At 48.5% G+C, this 19,394-nt stretch overlaps 1 protein-coding gene across 4 annotated transcripts in view; it reads right to left on the minus strand.

Annotated features, from left to right (window-relative positions):
- Positions 1–19,394, minus strand: part of ACSL1 (acyl-CoA synthetase long chain family member 1) — a 58,517-nt gene that overhangs the window by 13,178 nt on the left and 25,945 nt on the right. For all 4 annotated transcript variants that reach the window (XM_070408174.1, XM_070408172.1, XM_070408175.1 and 1 more), the window contains exons 3-10: positions 14,535–14,649; positions 11,163–11,227; positions 8,015–8,116; positions 7,484–7,583; positions 7,130–7,308; positions 2,164–2,196; positions 1,965–2,016; positions 1,384–1,457 (exon numbers count right to left, since the gene is read on the minus strand). In XM_070408174.1, the coding sequence (XP_070264275.1) occupies positions 1,384–1,457; positions 1,965–2,016; positions 2,164–2,196; positions 7,130–7,308; positions 7,484–7,583; positions 8,015–8,116; positions 11,163–11,227; positions 14,535–14,649 (720 nt within the window). The remainder of the gene's footprint in view (positions 1–1,383; positions 1,458–1,964; positions 2,017–2,163; positions 2,197–7,129; positions 7,309–7,483; positions 7,584–8,014; positions 8,117–11,162; positions 11,228–14,534; positions 14,650–19,394) is intronic.

Raw genomic sequence — 19,394 nt, forward strand, 5'->3', positions numbered from 1 at the left:
TGACGCGCGGATGGCAATAGGTTTGTATCTGGACTGAGTCCGGACATCTGGCTTCCAGGCCCGGCTCCCCGTGGCCGGCACAGCGAGGGTTTGCATGGAGTGCTCGTGTCGTTAGCCAGTCCTGAGCGAGCACAGGAGTCCCAGAGCACGTGATGTGGCCTGGACATGCCCAACCTGAGAGTAATTTCATGCAAGGATGACCTGCATCCAAACTAGTACTTCTCTGTGGGCAAGCGCTAGACGATCAGAAATCAGACTCAATGGTATTTACAGTTTTCAATTTTCCGATTTATTGCAACACATCGTCTGCATTAGTATGATCAGAAGTTTTTACGACACTGCAAATGCCCCAATAATACAGTACTTTAAACAAAGTTCTATAACCATTTGTCTCATGAGCCACTGATGCACTTGAAGCTTTCTTTGAAGGCCCATTAGAAAGTGAGAAGTGAGCTTTGGTAAGGTAGTGAGGGTTGGCTCCTGTTTAGAAAGTATATAACAAGAGAGGGGTTTCGGACTAAGAGGGTGTGAGTGTAAGAGGCAGTGAGATCGACCTTCTGCACCAGCAGAGATGCCCATTCTCCCAACCCAAGAGGTGCAGGCTCCTGCCACAGACAGAACCCACAGAGACCGAGCGCGCACATTGTGCAAACTGTGCCAAGGGTCTGAGACAGAGGCGTCACGCTGTTCAATAGCAACTTTCTAAAGGGCATGTTTGAAATATACCCTTGGTATTATGGACTGCATGGTGGCTTCTCCCCCGCCCCAGCTTCCTCCAAACTCATATGCCGAAGGCCTAACCCAATGTGACCATATTTGGAGATAGGGCCATTGGGAGGTAATTCAGGCTGAATGAGGTCATAAGAGTGGGGCCCTGATCCAAAAGGAACAATGTCCTTGTAAGAAGAGGAGACACCAGAGAACTCTCTCATCCTCCTTGTGCACAAGAGGAAAGGCTATGCGAGGCAGAGGGAGAAGGCGGCTCTCTACAAGCCAGGAAGAGAGCCCTCACCAGAACCCGAATTCACTACACCTTGATCATGGACTTCTAGCGTCCAGAATGCTGTTGTTTCAGCTGCTGAGTCTGGGCTATTTTGTTATGGCAGCCCACGCAGACTAAGACACTTGGATAGCAACTGAAGTTTGAGGCTTTAGTCCTTCTGATAAAATGGAAGTCAAACCAACCATAAAAGTAATAATAACTCAAAACCTTCAGCAGCATCTAATGTTTCATTGCCAACTTAAGGAAGTTATTTTCCCCCACTGGGATAGGAGATAAAGGCACAAGACAGTCATTTCTCCCCTGCCTTTACCCCTTTCATTCTCGAGGCCTAATGCCAACCAATGAACATGAAGAAAGATGGCAACATCCCAAAAGTTTACCTCCGTCACTTTCACAAACCCCGAGGCGTCGCTCACTATGTTCCGATGAGTGATCATTGCTCCTTTGGGGTTGCCTGAGGAACAACGTGAGCAAACAAAGTCAGAGGACAGAAACTCCATCCAGAAACCAACGACAGACACAGAGAACCCTCCATAGCTAGGGCCTCAGGGCCTGAGAGTCAGGTACATCCAGGAAAGCCAAATGCTGAGTCACGTCAATTCCTGAGCGATCTGCAATCCTTTCAACAAAACTTAGTATCGTAAACAACCTTTACTGCTATGGGCAAATTTTGGAGGGTGTGTGGCAATAAGAGAAGAAAAACCAGGAGTTTGTTTGTATTTCTGTAAATCACCGATACAGTTTGTCTCAGGACAATGGATGAAGTGTCACCTTCAATAAATGGCTGAGGAAATATATGACACTCAGATTCTGAGAGTGTCTCACAGAGTGACAAGAAGACAGTGTCTGAACTACTTCTGTCTCTTCTGCCTTCAGTCCGCCGAAGTAACTCGTCCTCCAAAGGGGGCAGGAGTACACACTGGCAGGTACCACTCAGAAGCAAGTCCATTGCAAAACTTACCAGTGGTTCCACTTGTGAAACAAATGACTGCAAGATCTTCAGGTGCTGGAGGCTGCAGCACATTAAAGAAGGAGAAGAACACGGCATGAGTCAGAACAGACAACTGTGAGCCATAACCCGTCACCTACCATTCCTGCTTGTCTCCGAGGAGACTAGATAGTGGGAATGCCAGGGGACTGGGCAGGCCTGACAGTCTTACCTTGGGCTTCTTCCTGTTGGCTCTTCCCAGGTCCTATAAAAAAGAGAAAAACATCTTAAACGGACACTCTTCTCCATGTAAAGAAGAAGGTCACATCAAATCCCTCCACCTGACTTCGCTGTGGGACTCACTGGCAGCTGCTCAAAGACAGCATACATTTCCTATTACGTCAACTACGGCAACTTAAGTCAACCTGAACCTAAAGACATGCCCACGGCTCCAAGAAGCCACTGTCCAGACATCTCTCTTACACAAGGCTCTGTAAATGGTATTAGGATGGCCTTTGCAATAGGATTTACTCAAAAGACAGGAATCAGAGTGTTTTATGATAGATTTCCTGGCCCCTACTTCCTATTCTGACCTTCCACAAAACCCAGCTCCTGACCGTCACCAAAGAACTAGCTGTAGATGCTCAGCCCAGTCCCCAAACCAGAGCACAGCAAGGTACCTGCTCACCCAATCTGCCTAGCGAACACCTTCATCCAGAGAGAGTCAGTGTGCAGATTTCAGTGCCAGCCATTTCAGAAGCCCAAGTACCGTACTCCCGATGAGGAGTGGAGAAAAGACTTGGGAACTTCTGATTATCAAACAGGCCTGGATGGAAGATTTAAGGCCGCTCCAGAATGGACGTGAAGGTTACAAAGGACAGATTCTCCTTAGCTGGTTTGGTTCAGTAGTTAGAGTGTCGGCCCACAGACTGAAGGGGCTTAGGTTCGATTCCAGTGAAGGGCATATACTTCGATCCGCAGCCTGGGTCAGGGTGCATGCAGGGGGCAACCAATCGATGTGTCTCCCTCACATCGGTACTTCTCTCTCTCTGTCACTCCCTCTGGCTTTCACTCTCTCTAAAAAATCAATGGAAAAATATCCTCAGGTGAGGATTAACAACGAAGGTGAGGATTAAAAAGAAGGATGGGTTCATTCAGGAGGCTCTGCGCATCCCAGCAGCTGCTCCCACCAAGGGTTCACTGTGACATTGGTCAGTTTACTGCATGAAGCAGTTTCTGTAACAACGTTAATCTCTATTAATTTTAATTTATTTATTTTTCTAAATATATTTTTATTGATTTCGGAGAGGAAGGGAGAGGGAGATAGAGATAGAAACATCATGATGAGAGAGAATCATCGATCGGCTGCCTCCTGCACGTACCCTACTGGGGATTGAGCCCGCAACCCGAGCATGTGCCCTTGACTGGAATCGAATCCGGGACCGTCCAGTCCACAGGCCAATGCTCTATCCACTGAGCCAAACCAGCGAGGGCTAATCTCTATTAATTTTAAAATGAACGCTGTATATTCTTTTCCTATGGAAATTGAACCACTTGAGTGAGCACACCTAGATTAATAAAAATCACACGGGTGTGCGCAGGCCTCAGTGAGTTTCTGTCCAGCGCAGTTTCCAACAGTTTTTCATCTTCTTTTCATTATAAGTTACATACATAGCAGATTGCTGACTAAACACAGGAATACTAACATTCAAACTGAAGCCAACTAAGAACTAAATCAATGAGAATTCCCTCCTTTTTTTCCCCAAAATAATCTTCATCAGATCTAAATTCTTACTCATCTACTCAAAATTCTTACACAACTTCTTGAGATCCCTAATTCTTCAAAAATTGATATTAAGTCAAATAAGCAGTAGTGATACGCAATTTAGCTTTCAGTTTATTGGGAACTGTGGTAGGCAGTTAGACAGAGAAAGGTCGGTGAGCCAAGGACAGAAACTCACCAGGGCAGAAAGCCCGGCCTAGCAACGGGCAAAACCGGAAAATCAAGGACCTCACCCCCAGGGTGACCTCTCCTCCCGCAGCAGATCCTGGTCCTGCGGTTTGGACGCCCTGGCCTTTCCTCCCTAGAAGACATAATGTCTAGGCCTCAGCTGTACTAGTACTTCAGCTCCAGGCCCAGAAAAGCAGCAAAACCCGCCCAGGACTGCTGCTGACCCCAGGACCAGCTGCACTGGACTACGCCCCCTGCCTGCCAGCAATCAGTAGAGACCCTAAAAGCACACACCTGAAAAGCTGATGAATATTCTATGAGACCCTCCCCTGGGACCGCCCCTGAAATCCCACCCTTAAAAGCTGTAGGAGGGAGTAAGTACATCCACACCTGCTCCCCCCTCCTGTCTCCTCCCCGCCCCTCAGGCCCTTTGCCCTCCCTTCCTCTCTCCTAGCTCCAGGGCCCTTCTTTTGCCTCTGTAACTTGTTTCCTGACTCATTTCTTCCTCCTCTGTGATTTTCTAAATAAATATTCTCTTTGGTATTTAGTCGTGGCCCTGAATTTTTTCCTAGAACTCAAGTACAGAGGTTGCTGAACCCAGGTCCGGTCTGACCCCACAGATCCAACACCTGGTGCCATTATGGCCACCAACAGAACTATGTTATCCAAACTGGTGCACTATTTGCCAAGAAAGCTTCATTGCCTGAAACCTGTCTTATGTGACCATTTAGAAGAAAGCACAGTCATCATAAAAGTAAACAAGCTGCCATCTTCAGGTTCCAAATGCCAAAAAAGAAGAGCCATAAGCAAAGGAAACACTGAATTCAGTTAATGATTAGCACGCTGTAGTTCTAAGGGTGATGAAATCTGCAACCTGCTGAAAATGTATTAAATAAAAGACTGATGGATGAATAGAGGGACAGAGTGAGCGACAAACATGTGATTGAGCAAATACATCAAAATGTTAATTGTAGACTTTTGGTGGGTACATTGCCATCTACAGTACTATTCTTTCAACTTATTTTCATGTTTTAAAATTTTTATAATAAAATATTGGATAAAATGCAAACATTCCAAATACCAATATTTCTATTTTTGATCTCACATAAATGTATAGTAATATAAACGTGATCACAAGATCAGCCATAAACCTAATTTTAAATAAGTCTGTGTTGACAGGTGATTACTACAATTAGTGGGGGCCACATGCTAAGGTATAAAAATGCCAATCACTATATTGTACACCTGAAACTAACATAATATTGTATACCAACTATACTTACATTTAAAAAGGTACGACAACAATGAAATCAACAGAGGTATATCTCAACTAGAGATACAAGTAATAACTTTTACAATAAACTTAAGCTTTTACAAGGCCAAGAAAAGTTCATTTCTTAAAACCTTAATCTTTTGCTCACAAAATTTTTAAAAACAAAATATGAATCATCTTACACAGGTAAGTATAAAGCAATGTCTTCTATAAATAAGGACTTTAATATAAATTTTATATTATAATCTGCATTCACCCATCTACACTTTTAACCTTAAAATTACTTCTTTATCATATAGTAGTCAAAAAAGACAAAAAAAATTCCGGGGTGTGTGTGTGTGTGTGTGTGTGTGTGTGTGTGTGTGTTGGGGTGGTTAGGGAGAAGGGGAAATGGGGAAAAAGAGATTACATTATTATGAAAGGGGATTACAAGTAAAACAACCCAGTTTAACAATATATCTATTGGCTCCTATGGACTCAGGCTCCATACTGCTGTGCGTATGTGTGTGAGAGTGAATGTGTGAGTACATGTGTGGCTATGACTGTATGAATGTATGTGTGTGTGTGATGTGTGTGTCTGTATGTCTCCGAGTTGTGACGTGTGTGTGAATGTGAGTATGAGTACTGTGTAAGCATGTGATGTGTGTGTCTGTGAGTGTGAGTCTGTGAATATGTGAGTGTGAGCACTGTGTAAGTATGTGATGTGTGTGTGAGTGTATGTGTGTGAGTGTGTTATGTGTGTGTGATGTGTGTGTGATGTGTGAGTGTATGTGTGTCTGTGAGTGTAATGTGTGTGTCTGTGAATGTGTGGGTACCGTGTATGTGATGTGTGTGAGTATGTGTGTCTGTGAGTATGTGATGTGTGTGTCTGTGAATGTGACAGTACTGTGTAAGTATGTGATGTGTGTGTCTGTGAATGTGAGAGTACTGTGTAAGTATGTGATGTGTGTGAGTGTGAGTATGTGTGTCTGTGAGTGTGTGATATGTGATGTGTGAGTGTGTGATGTGTGAGTTTGAGTATGTGTGTCTGTGAGTGTGTGTCTGTGTGTCTGTGAGTGTGTGATGTGTGAGTGTGTGATGTGTGAGTGTGTAATGTATGAGTGTGTGAGTGTGAGTGTGTATGTCTGTGAGTGAGGCAGGAGGCTCTGTTACAACAAATGACAGTTTCTCTCTGAAGTTGAAGTTCCGCAGGAAAGGGTCGATAGATCCTATTTAATATAGCCTTGATGCTTTATAGAAAACCATACATAAATTTTAAACCCTATTTTTAACAGATCCAGGAAAGCACATAAGGTTTTCAGAAAGGGAACTGCTGACTCTACTCAGCCTATTACTTGCTATGATGTGTACACACAGGTCCTCCTCCTGCCTGCAACTCAGGATTGAACTCTAATTCCGAGCCAACGGGGAGAATCAGCTTCTCACGTGAGCTGATGCCAAACAGGCAATTCCAGTGTGAGCCGCACTCATTTTCCCAGAGTGGTTACTTTAACGTTGTGATGAATGTGAATCTGAAGAAATTTAGTATGAAAATAAGCCAAATCCAACATCCATGCTGGGAACTCACCAGGCCTCTACAAAAGCAATTCGGGAAAAAGAATGAGGAGGCGGATGTCCATACCTGGCTCCGTTTTAGACACAAATCAGAGAGTGAAAGGCATTAAAGCCTAAAGAGGCACTAAGCTCAGTCCCTGCCTGCAAGTGAACGTCACGTTTCCGCCTTCACTGGCGCGGCGTGTCGGGCTCTGGAACAAACGGGTGAGCCCTGCAACTCGCTGGAGGAGAGGACGCTGTAGATGGGACAGTAGCTCTGGGCGTGCACGTGGAATTCTCTTTCACTCGGGACAGGAGTTTCTGCTCCGTATCGCTCACGGCTGAGGCAGCCAGCCAGCGCTGAGCCGGTGCGGTCCACTGGATGCCACACCTGCGCCCAGACGACCCTGGATCCCTGCAGACCTGCAGGGCAGGACTCACCTCCATGGCCTTCATGCTGGTGATCTCCACCCCGCACTTCTTGCCGCGTTCCACCAGCTCGCTGCCATAGGAGTCCATGAGGACGACGACTTTAAGGCCTGGGGTCAGCTTGTTTTCTACACCCTCCAACAACAGGTTGGCCTTCTCTGGCTTGTCCACAAAAACCAGGGAGAGTTCAGCTGGAGAACAAGAGGTACAATGAGCAAGATGCTCTGGAAAATGGGCTTGACTGTATAATTTTTTTAAAGGTAGATGGACATTTAAATATAAAACCCCTTTCAAATCAAGTATAGGCCAATGTAAACCACTGAATCTAACAATGAGGCCAGTGTCCGCCCAAAGACCACAACGTACCTTTGTTGACGATGTAAGTGATTGCTTCGGTTCCCAGGGTGTCGTAGAGGGGAACGACCACCATGGAGAAAGCAAAGCATCCCTGCTCAATGATCACCCACTAAACAAACGGTAAGGGCGGGGAGAGAACACAATACGTCATCATGGAACACTCCACGGAGACCACACTAGCTCTAAGTGCATCTACTGCTCTAGCCAGGCCCGAGGGATTCATAGTGAGGACCAAATACTAGGCCCTGCTTCAAAGGAGGTGCAATGTGCTGGGAGAACTGAGGCAAGTGTGAAAGATAATTAACGAGACAAGCCAGTGACTCAGAGCCCTGAGGGCCACCTTTCTGGGGAGGTAACTGAGCTGCCCCTTGCAAGAGCAGCACAATTTGGACAGATGGACAGAAAGGCAAGGAGATCCCAAGAGCGGGGACTGCAGGATTAAAAGCAGGAAGGAGGTCAGTGAGCCACTGGCTGGCCTGGAGGTCCCCGGGGGACTGGGCACCGGGAGGCTGACCGTGGGCGGGGCAAGCCGGGCATTACCTCCGGTCTGTTCTGGGCAAAGATGCCGATGTACTGGTCGGGGGCAGCCTTGAAGCCCTTCTGGATCAGCGCCGAGCCCACGCACTCCGACATCTCCTCCACCTGGAGCGGGAGGAGAACCAGCGACAGCTCAGGCCCGACCGCAGGAACGGAGCTCGGACAGCAGAGCAGCACCGCACAGAGAAGGTGCGAGCAGAGGGCACCGGCACCGTCGGGGACACATTCTGAGCAACACGAGCCTCCTCACCAGGACTCACTCCTGCGAGCTCAGACCTCACGGGCCCTCCAGCAGAGCGACGGCTGCAGCCGCGGGCAGGGCTTCTCACCCAGGCCCATTCAGACTCCAGTTTTACAAACTCCCATCAAATTATAAAAGACATACAGGGACGCAGAATTTTTTTTTTTTTTTTGTATTTATAAAGAGCAGCAAAGCAGCCAAAACTTGTCATCTGGTATCAACACAGAAACAGCAAGTTTGGGGAAGATCTTTTTAAAAAAATAAGGAAGTTCTTCTCATTGGGCTCTCCAATAGCATTCTTGAGACTTCATGCTTAGGAAATAATTCAATCTTAAAGGGAGGCTTATAAAAGTTTATGTACAAAGACATGTATTTCAAAATTACCTGCAGGGGTGGCAAACCCTTTTTTTTGCCAACAGACATTTGGATATTTATAACATAATTTGCGAGCCATACAAATATATCAACTTAAAAATTAGCCTGCTGTATTTGGTCAAACATTTAATTTACTAATCATCTGGTCTTGGCAGGGCCAGACCAAATGGTTCCGAGGGCCTGTACAGCCTGTGGGCTGGACGCTCCCCATCCCTGAAAAGTCACCAAACTGCAGGGGCCGAAAGCCATGGCTGGGTTAAGTACCGATGCACATCTCTGGGAAATGCCATACAGCGCGTACATGTTACAATTACGGAAACCACACCAAACTTAGAATATGTGCAACAATCCTAAGTAAACATACACAAAAATGCATACTATTATGACAACCAAGTAAAAAGAGGTGGATTTATAAAAATGAGGCAGGACTATATACTTGCCCACCCTCTCCCCATTCCTGCCCAAATTAACTAAAAAAAGCTTTTAAAATCTTTAAAATTGGAATTCTTTCCTTTCTTCTCAGGAGCGCTCTGAGCTCACGCCCACACCTGTCGGAGGTCAAGCACACCTACTGTACCCAGCACCTGACTGGCTCTGCCCATAGGGCCTTTGTGGCCCTCCTGTGGGATGAGAGCCACACTGGTGAGCGGCAGAGGGTGACACTAGGGTGCTAATCACCAGCACACCCGTGGCTGTTTCACAACCATGGCTGGCACTGAGGGACGGGAGCCTGGGACGTGCCTGCAGTGTTTGCAGAGCTCCCTGGGATGACATGCGTGACTTTCTGTCTCTAGAAAGAGGGTCCGTACTTTTCTTCAAAAGGGGTTGCTGCCCCCAAAGGTCAGAGCCCCCAGGTAGTGAAAAAAAACCGGGAATGTACGAACCCAAAGTTGGCGTCAGGTGAGTCCGGTGTCAGAAAAACCCAGCCTGCAATGGGGAGTTCTCGCTTCCCGCCGACACACGAGAGAAGTCATGTGGGAAAACACCGCTGTAGGTAACGCGACACAGGTAACCCAGAAAGCACCTGAGGATGCTGAGGTCTGAGGCCATCAGCAATGTTGCATGTGCAACATAAGACACTGTCCTTGCACCACATGCAAAAAGGAGGGATCTCAGAAAGTACTATTTGAACACTATTATTTGGCTTTGGGAAGGCAAACAAAACAGCAAACTCCGTCCAGTCACGCCTACAATCCAGGCGCCACCGTTCTCGCCTCTTGGCCCTCTCGCTCCAGATACCCAGGCAAAGCCTTGGAAGCCACTGGCCCTCAGATGAGGGAAGGGAAGGACGCTGTGCACTGGTGTTGGGAGACATGAAGCTTGGCTCCTTAGCTGGCTCTGTGGCTCCTAATGACAACCCCTCCACATACACACCCCGGACGACAGTAATTGCGAACCACATGTCCACACAAAGCCTGGAAGGAGGAAGCCTGCGTGTGCTCACGGAGGCCCGGAGGCCCCGCCCCGGGAGCAGGGAGCACTTCCTGGCAGCTGCGCTGGGCGGGGGGGGACGGACGGACAAAGGCAGCCAGGCCACCACTGCCAGCTGCTCCTGTGGGTCCGCAGGCTCCCCTGGGACCACGGAGAAGCATGGGCGTGTGGACTCATCGGAATCATGATAAAACTACAACTACAGTCAGTGTCCTCCTGCTCTGCTACCTGCCACTCACAAACTACTACTGACCCAGCCGCACGTGGGGAGGGACAAGAGTGAGAACTGGCAGTCCCAGCGTCCTTGGCATTCATGATGAACACCATCATGAGGTGTGTCTCTGTGCGGCTGCTGATGGTGGCCCTGGGGTTACATGTCGCAGGGGACCCACGCTGCCAGGACGCACTGCTGAGCCCCACACCAGATGGCACGGACCCCACTTCTGGCCCTGCTTCTGCCACTAACCAGCTGGGACCAGGGGCGAGCCTATCCCTTTCTGGGACCCGTCTTCCTCATCTACAAATTGAGGGTTACTCTATATTGGGACTTCTCAATTCTTCTAGAACCTCTCACGGCAGAGAGCAGCAGTCCTACCCGACCACGGGTTTAGGGGGGAGTTACCTGCTTCAACACATTTCTAGAATTTTATCTTCAAAATTATGCTCTACTCCACAATGCACCCACATTGGTTGCAAAATAAAGCGCTTAAGGCCTGGCCGGATAGCTCAGTTGGTTGGAGCGTCATCCTGATACACCAAGGTTTCGGGTACCATCTCCGGTCAGGGCACATAGAGGAATCAACCAATGAATGCATCAATAAGGGGAACAACAAATTGATGTCTCTCTCTCCCTCCCTCTCTCTCAATCAATAAATAAAAAAGATAAAGTACTTTGAACCCGGAGCTAAATCACTTCACTAGATTTCCCCAAATCTTTGTGTCAGACTTCCCCATCAGGATGCTGCATGTTTATCCTAAAGCTCTGAGCTAGTGAGGCACATACGTTCTGCAGGGACCTTCCTGCCCGAACATTCGATGGCTCCCAGAACCCATAAACTGAACCACTACAGCTGTGCAAGGCGCCCACAGAGCCAGAAAACTCACCTGCTTGTAGGAAAGCCATTCATAGGGCTGGTCTGGCTTCCGAGAGCCCAAGCAAGGGCCGTTATCTACAAAAGGAGAAAGCAGTGGGTGTAACACGCATCAACATCTCGAGTTGTATTCCACCTCATTCCACACAGTCTTCGGCAGACTCTAGTGGTCCTCAGATTAGAAATAATGAGTTCAGATGGGAAACAATTCTCCCTGGGTTTTGGTTTGATTTTTTTTGCTTGTTTACTTATTTCTATTTTGTTTCTTAAATGGGACAGAAGAGGAGGAAATGAGAGGAGAGAAGGCATATGCAAAAGTTAGAAAATAGCAGGATGTGTCCTGATTCCCACTTAGGTACCTAATAAGCAGAAAGAAAGACCCATATTAATTATGTTAATTATTCATGCTAAAGGCTAGCTCACTAATAAATATAATCCAAGTCACTAACATTTGGAATTACACACGTTCCTTTCTACAGGTGGATCCCAAGCGAACTTTATGCTCAGCTGTAGTTGTTGAAGGAAAGGCTAATTCACCTGGGAAAAGCTGCCACATTCAGACGGTCAGAGTGGACCGCACACAGGAATGTGTCCTGAGGAAACCAGGCTCTACCACCAGTGGTGTGAGCGGGGCCTGCACAGCTCCTTCCCCGGGGCATCGGAATGAAGTCGGAAGCTCTGTCATCTCCCCTCTGACCGCGGCATCTTACACTTCCGCTTTGAGACCTAAGACATCTGGCTTCACCATTCTCTGTTTGAGCCAGCTGAGGGGTTCATATTTGGGGTGGGGACCTGGAGGAAGGGGGAGGAAAAGCAGAGCATGGCCCCCTCTGGGGCCCTGAGAAGTGGGGTGCGCGCCTGGGTTCCAGAATCCCGTCGTGAGGACTCAGGCTGTCCTGAGGCCTGGCTCCGAGGCCGTCCTGACCAACACAGGAGAGAGTGCCAAGGGGCCTTGTTCTCAGAGCCTCTTCAATCCTCAGAGGCTGCAATAAAGGCCCGGCGGCCAGGGGCCAATAAGCGAGTCCCGGGGGTAATGCACAGAGCGCAGTTAACCAAACTGTACTGAGTGTTTGAGAACTGCTGAGAGAGCAGATCTTAAAAGTCGCCATCACAAGCAAACAAAGTCTGTAACTATGTGAGGTGATGGGTGTCAACCAGACTCACTGTGGGAATCGCTGTGTTGTATGCCTGAAACCAATATAACGTTGTAGTCAACGTCATTGCCAAGAATAAAAAAGACCGGCCAAACACAAGTTCCACCAGATGATGTTTTCAGATGGAAAAGAAAATACATTGGCCATAAGAAATAATATTTCTTTATTCCTCAAGAAAAGGGGTGGGCCATCTACAGCCCGGACCAATCAGGGCTGCCACCTGCTCTTGTAAACACACTTTTTGGAACGCAGCCTCACTCATTCCCTTACGTATTATCTAAGGCTGCAGCTGAACCGTTGAAAAGAGACCAGATGGCCCCAAACACCAAAACATTTACTATCTGGCCCCTCACAGGAAAAGTTTGGGGATTCTAGCTCTCAAACAGCATAGTTAGCCCCAGGCTCAGCTGGGGAACTTAAAATCCATACTATACCCAGGCCCTGCTAGCAACATTCCTGACATAATTGGACATGGATGGGGCCTGGGCCTGAGTATTTTTTAAAAGCCCTCCCCGCCCCCCCCCCCCTCCCCCCCCCCCCGCCCATGACCCTGAAGTGCAGCTGGGGATGGGAAGCACTGACACAGGGAACGCAATCTTTGCAAACCGCGCCCGGCACAGCTTTGAAACACCAGGTCTAAAAGCTCCCGGCTGGCTCTGCCGTCATTCAGCAAACTCCAACTCTCTAGCTCTGGTCACGCTCTCCTACGGAAGGGCAACCTTAGGGTAGCCTCGGGGAGTCAAAGCTGGAATAAAAAGCTCCTCTGGGGAAAGAAAGAAGCATAAAATAACCTGGAAAGCAACCCCTTCGATCAGTATAGGCTAAAACACTGAGCTTACTTTTCTTCAACTTCTCCAAAACATTCATGTCAGTCCCTCATTTTCCCAGTAGAGAAAGTGAGCCCCAAAAGTTACGTGACTTGTCTTAACATCAGGGCACACTCAGGAGTATGACGTAAGTCCCCCATCCTCCTAGAAGAATCCCATCCTCTGCTAACAGCGGAAACAATGTATGTGTAATTACACACATATGTGCTTTGTGGTAGTGGTAAATAACACATACACACACAGACATACATATATTTTTTTTCATGTGCCCTTATGCTAGGCTGATCTACCTTCTATTTATTCTCACAGACAAACCCTTACCCTGATACTAACTCTGAAGAAATTTGTAAATTCAATATCTAGGAGTACGTTTGCTTTCCCTTTATAGTGGGGCTTAATGAATGTGCTGCAGGAACACTGGGGCGACACAGTGAACCCAGAGTCCCACTTGCCAGGGTCAAGTAAAAGCCAACGGCCCCGCTCGCGCACAGGTCACAGGCAGCATGTGGGGGACGGAGGGCAAGAGCACCACAGTCCGTGACCGTAAGGAGATTACAGTCTAACCGCCAAGAGATTTCAATAAAGTGTGGACCCCGAGGACCATTTCTAGAGCGGAACCTGGAACAAGCAAAAGTGAAGACTAAAGCAAAAGAGGGGTGGGGGGAGAGAGCATGTGTGCCAGGCTGTGTCGGTGCCGAGAGAAGAGATGGCTGCCCTGGTCAAGGAGCAGCGCTGACGGGATGGAAGGAGGCGGGTAACACAGGTGTGGATGCTGGGAGGGGGAGGCCGACACCACCCTTGAAGGAAGGGGATGGAAGATGATAGCCCAGGAAGGTGTTAGAGAAAAGGAGAAATGCAACCTGAATTTAGAGGATTAGTAGGACTATGTCAAGTGCCCTGGGCTGGGGTAGGAAGAACAGGCTGTGTGATGGGTGGGGAGGGGAAGTGCCCCGTGAGGAGCCGGGAAGAGGGCTGGAAGGGAGGGCAGGTGTGGGGCATGGGGTCTCTGCTGCCCCGTTGGTAACTGAGGGATGCCCCATGTCCCCAGGGCCGCCGATAAACACTGCTTCCTGGGGACGTCAGCATTTATTTCTTAAAATACGAGTCTCCTGACCGAGAGCTTTGAAAAACACTGGGCCAGGCCCAGGTAGGCAGGTCTTGGGACTGCAGAGAAGTTGGCCCATAATGAGCTAATGTGCGTGTGACTGTAAAATATAGGACTTGCTGAGCACATTTGACGGTGGAACCTGCTCTGCTGCCACAGGGACCGTGCGGAGGGGCCAGGGAGCGCAGGGACTCACTCCGGAGGGGTTATGGGAGGAGAGGGAGGCCTGGGGGACACGAAGCAAGGCCACTCCTGAATGGAATCCTTAAGCGTCAGCACGTAAACTCAGTAGTGCTTACTCGACACCTGGATGCCCCTCTGGAAACCTTCGTATACGGTTCTGACGTCATCATAGAAATACGCTATGGGCTCGTCACTGTCCAGGAGCGTGGATCTCCGAGCGCCATCACTGCCCTACGGAGAAAGACAGACAGATGAGCACGCGAGAAGAAAGCACTAAAAGGAACAGACTCACGTGCCCGCCCTCGACCCCCAGGGCCCTGGGAGCAGCTGCCCCGTGAGCAGGCGGTGTTTGCTGAATGAACGGAACTGAGGGTGCGGCAGGGGACCCAGCCTGTGTCGGCTCTTAGGGAAACGAACTGCCATTCAGTTTCGCTTCCACACGTTATCTAAAGTCTTTATTTTTTTATTAAGGTACAGTTGACCATATGCTCTTTGCGATCATTTCCACTGTTTCCCTTTGCCAACTGCACTGTAATTGGCTGGGAACTTCGGTTTCTCAGAGCATCTGCCAGTTACGATCATCGGCTACAAGACGCAGGATGTGCAGACACGTCTGTGCACGTGTGTCGTGCGCACTCACAGCTACGCAGAGCTGGTGCCGCGGTGTGCCCTTCTCTGCGCTGTCTTCCCCGCTGGCTCAGTGAGCACGCCTGCCCAGCAGACTCCTCACCAGCAGCCCAGTCATCTTCAGGGGCAGCTGTTCTCACCCTGTGAGCTGCTGCGCCCTCGGGACCTCAGACACTGCAAGGGGTCCAGATACCCATAGGAACGCCAAGCGGGCCTTAGAGACTGAGGAGTCGAAGGTCAGCTACTGTGATGCCAGAGCCTGCAATTCCTTTTAACTCCAGGGAGGGGCCTTCACAGTTGCAGTGGTCAGGAAACACTGTCTTGGGGAAATCAGACAGACGGTACCAAGACTTCTAGCACCACGAGAAAGGACTGCTCAAACGTGGGAGAAGTTGCTGCTGGCTTGAGGTGTGAAGAAAGGAGACAGGAAAGGCTTCGCGAAGAAGAGGCACAAGGCCTGGGTCTCGGAGAGCAGACCGGCTGTGCAGGCAGAGCTGGTGGGAAGAACCACGTGGAGACCCTCCCTAAGGTAACATGTTTGGGTGGATTCCTTTTCTTGTTGTGTTTTTTAAAAAGTATAGTTTTTAGTTGATCTCAGAGAGGAAGGGAGAGGGAGAGAGATAGAAACATCAATGATGAAAGAGAATCATTGACCGGCTGCCTCCTGCACACCCCCTACTGGGGGTTGAGCCCACAACCCGGGCAGGTGCCCTGACCAGGAATGGAACCGTGACCTCCTGGTACATAGGTCGACGTTCAACCATTGAGCCACACCAGCTGGGCTCTTGTTGTTTTTAATTATAATTCTTCTCGCCTCCTCCCACACGCTCTCTTTCCTCCCCTCCAAGTTGTCATTTACAGAGTGAAAAATTTTTGAATAACACCAAGGAAAAAAAATGACTAGCCCCTATTACCAGTGTGGTGAGTCCCTTCCAGACTTTTTTCTATGTTTTTACATTTATATACCTTCTTTCAGTTTCCACTAAGCGCTATATATGTGTATTTAAAACTAAAACTGCTAATAATTTTCTGGAGTAAATATCACCCAGTCATATATTCCTATCTTCACACACTCTTCTCTAACTTGGCAGAAACTTTCTCATACCTATAGCCACGGTGCCAAATATAGTTAGTAACTACAACACACTACTTTAGAAAGCAAAGCAGTTATTCTCCGTGTGCATACAGATGGAAATACAATCATGCGTCATTATTGCTTAATTGCTAAGCCTGTTTTCCCTTCTATAAAATGGGGATACCATGTGTCCATGTCCAGGGTTATTTTTAGTTAAACTACAACTTCCCTGTTTCCTGTAAAATATGAGTATGTAGACTCTTACTCAGACACCCTTTTACATGCCCTAACTACAATAACAGTCCTTCTTAGCCAATGTCTTTGCTACAAACAATATTCAGATTAAAATTCAGAAGCAATTTTGTGGCTTTGTAGTAAGAAAATTCAGAAACCTCTTCAACCCGGGGAAGCCACCAAAAGACGCAGGGCATCGTGACTGCGTGACTCCGGAGGAAGAGAAAAGAGATGGGGAATTAAATGCCAGAGAACGGGAAGAAGAAAAGGCTAAGAGGAGGAAGAGGTGTGAAAAGCCTCTGCCGTGAACAAAGGCCTCCTGGCCGAGCTGCCTGCACCGGGGCCTGGAGGCACAGGCAGCCTGGCCTCCACAGGGAGGGCCTGCTGACGCTGCTCAGTGTTTTGTCTAAAAAATCCAGGCCCCCTAACTCCCCCCAGGCCCTCTGCTGAGTCGTGCCCACACCTGTCAACCATGAGAAGATAAGAATCAGGGGCTAAGACACAGAGCTCGCTCTGGAGGAGCCTGATGCATGTCCTTACGTGACCTAAGGGGCTCCAATGAGCACCGGCTGAGCCCAAGAGCAGGGAGGAAGTCAGAGTGAATAGACCAGAGCAGCTGGGAGTCTATGGAGCCCGGCTCACCCTGGAGCCGAGGCCTCAAAGGATGACCAGGGCGATGCACTGCCCTTGTAAGAAAAGTATGTCACTAGCCCTTCGCCAGATCCCCCGAATGAGAAGCTCTGGGGCTGTGGCTCAGAAAGCCCCCCCCCCCCCCCCCCCCGAGAAATCCCAAATCCACATGCAAGTGGGAGAACCACCGCCTGGAGTCCTGAAGGTCCCTGCAGGGAAGTGGTGACGATGGGTGATGCGTGAGAGAGAAATCCACAAGGAGCGTGAGCAGTGCGCAGAGCAGGAGGGGAGAGACTGGGGACATCCACAGCCATGGGCCTGGTCTAGGGCAGCGGCACGTGGGAATAGGGAGAAGGTGGGCGCGGGAACTGTATGTGGAGAAAAGAAGGGAGAGTTGGAGGACTGAGAAGACAGTGCTTCCATTTTATCAAAAACAGAAGACTGGGACCTGGGGGTGGGTTTGAGAAAAGAGATTAAGCTTAGCTTTCGATATGTGGTGACCATATCCCTTCAAGACAGGTCAACTTCCCCAAGTTCATTTTGGGAATCCCTGCTGTAGAGTATAATTTGATAATAGACTTCTGGCTAAAGAAGTCTTCGGTTGGGTTAATTTTTTGGTGGCATATAATCCTCAGGACTTTGGGAAACGTGGAGGTGAAACAGTCAAACCAAAGTTAAAGGAGTTCATTATATCCCAGGTACAGCCATCCTCTCAACAATATACCCTGAGGACAAGGTATTTCTTATTATTCTAGTTAGCAATTAGAAGAATTAGCTGATGTTTGAGGATGAAGCAGTACATGGGTTCTGTGCCAATTTTAGGCCTAGGGAAAGAGGGGGAAAGGCCGCATTGCCTCTTGACTGTGTGGCACGCCCCGTAATTTCACAAGAAGAGACGGGATGAATTAGGGGTGGCGGAGACCAAGCAGCACCATTTGTGCTTTGAAATGTGTTGCTCTGGAAATGACATGTTCCCGTAAAGATCCATTTTCGATGCGCACGCATGTGGCCATGCTTCCCGAGCAAAACGCTGCACGCAAACACGAGGTGTCAGGACCTTGGTCACACCCACAAGGGGCGAGGGATTGGAGCTGAGTGCTGGGGAGCACGTTGGTAGCAAATGGACTCAAAACATCTGCTTGCGCCACAGAAATCGAGCCATTTCAAAAGCCGGGGATTTAATTCTTGGGTTACTCAAGCACGCATGCCTATTTTTAGGACTGCCCACTTAAATAAATAAAAAAACCTTCAAATTTGGCCTTCTGGACTTCTGATATAATCTGCAGATTGGGGGTGGGGATGGGGGTGTCAGTTTTGCTCAAGAAACAGGGTGAACTAAGCAGATAACCCCAATCAAATGTTCAGAAATCAGTAAGACTGTGAGTCAGGGAGGGTTATGGGCCTTTTATTTCTTCTGCTGTGCACTTCTTCATTGTGGCCATATAATTTCCCAGTTTTGTTAAAAAAAAAAAAAAAAAAAAAGATGGTGAGTGAACCCCCCCTCCCCGAGTCAAACCACAGGCTCCCCATGTGAGCTGGGTTAGGAAGTGCAGTTCAGACTCCCCTTGGGGGCAGCAAGGGCAGGGCCTCAGCGAACATGAGTGTCAGTGGTTCCCAGACTAGAACCATAGCCAGCATCTGGCACAAGGAGCACTTGATGGTCAGAGGCATTTGGGCCACTCCCACATTGAAATGCAAAAGCAAACCACATCCTTGAAGACTTCTGGGGGATAGGAAGGCCCAAGCTTCATAACTTGTGGTCTCATGCATGTCCATCTAGAAAATGGACATCTATGTACAGGCCACAACTACCCCTCTCCTTACCCTGCTCTTCCCTCTACGGAGAGGGGTGGGGGCAGGGCAGGAAGAGGAAGAGGAAGGGACACAGGGACACAGGTAGGAGGAGAAGGAAGAGAGAGCAGAGGAGGAGGAGGAGGAGAACCTGGTAACTTCTAAAGAGACTGTTGAAGACTTGGCTGGATTTTAATGTTAAATCCATCTGGCGGGGGGAGGGGGCGACGGAAGCAGCAGGTGGAACCACAGTCCCAGGGAGTAAAAATGACTCATTCTTTTCTCTTCCCAATATCCTCCATGTGAACAGACTCCTCCAGCCCTTACACTCCATAGGGCGCTCATGGCCCAGACCACCACCACCGGCTTCTCTCTACAGCAGTGGTTCTCAACCTTCCTAATGCCGCGGCCCTTTAATACCGTTCCTCATGTTGTGGTGACCCCCAACCATAACATTATTTTCGTTGCTACTTCATAACTGTAATTTTGCTACTGTTGTGAATCGTCATGTAAATATCTGATATGCAGGATGTATTTTCATTGTTACAAATTGAACATAATTAAAGCATAGTGATTAATCACAAACACAATATGTAATTATATATGTGTTTTCCGATGG

Source organism: Myotis yumanensis, unplaced genomic scaffold (genome assembly GCF_028538775.1).
Source record: "Myotis yumanensis isolate MYYU_CA2020_CCGP unplaced genomic scaffold, mMyoYum1.0.hap1 SCAF_3, whole genome shotgun sequence".
Classification (NCBI taxonomy): domain Eukaryota; kingdom Metazoa; phylum Chordata; class Mammalia; order Chiroptera; family Vespertilionidae; genus Myotis; species Myotis yumanensis.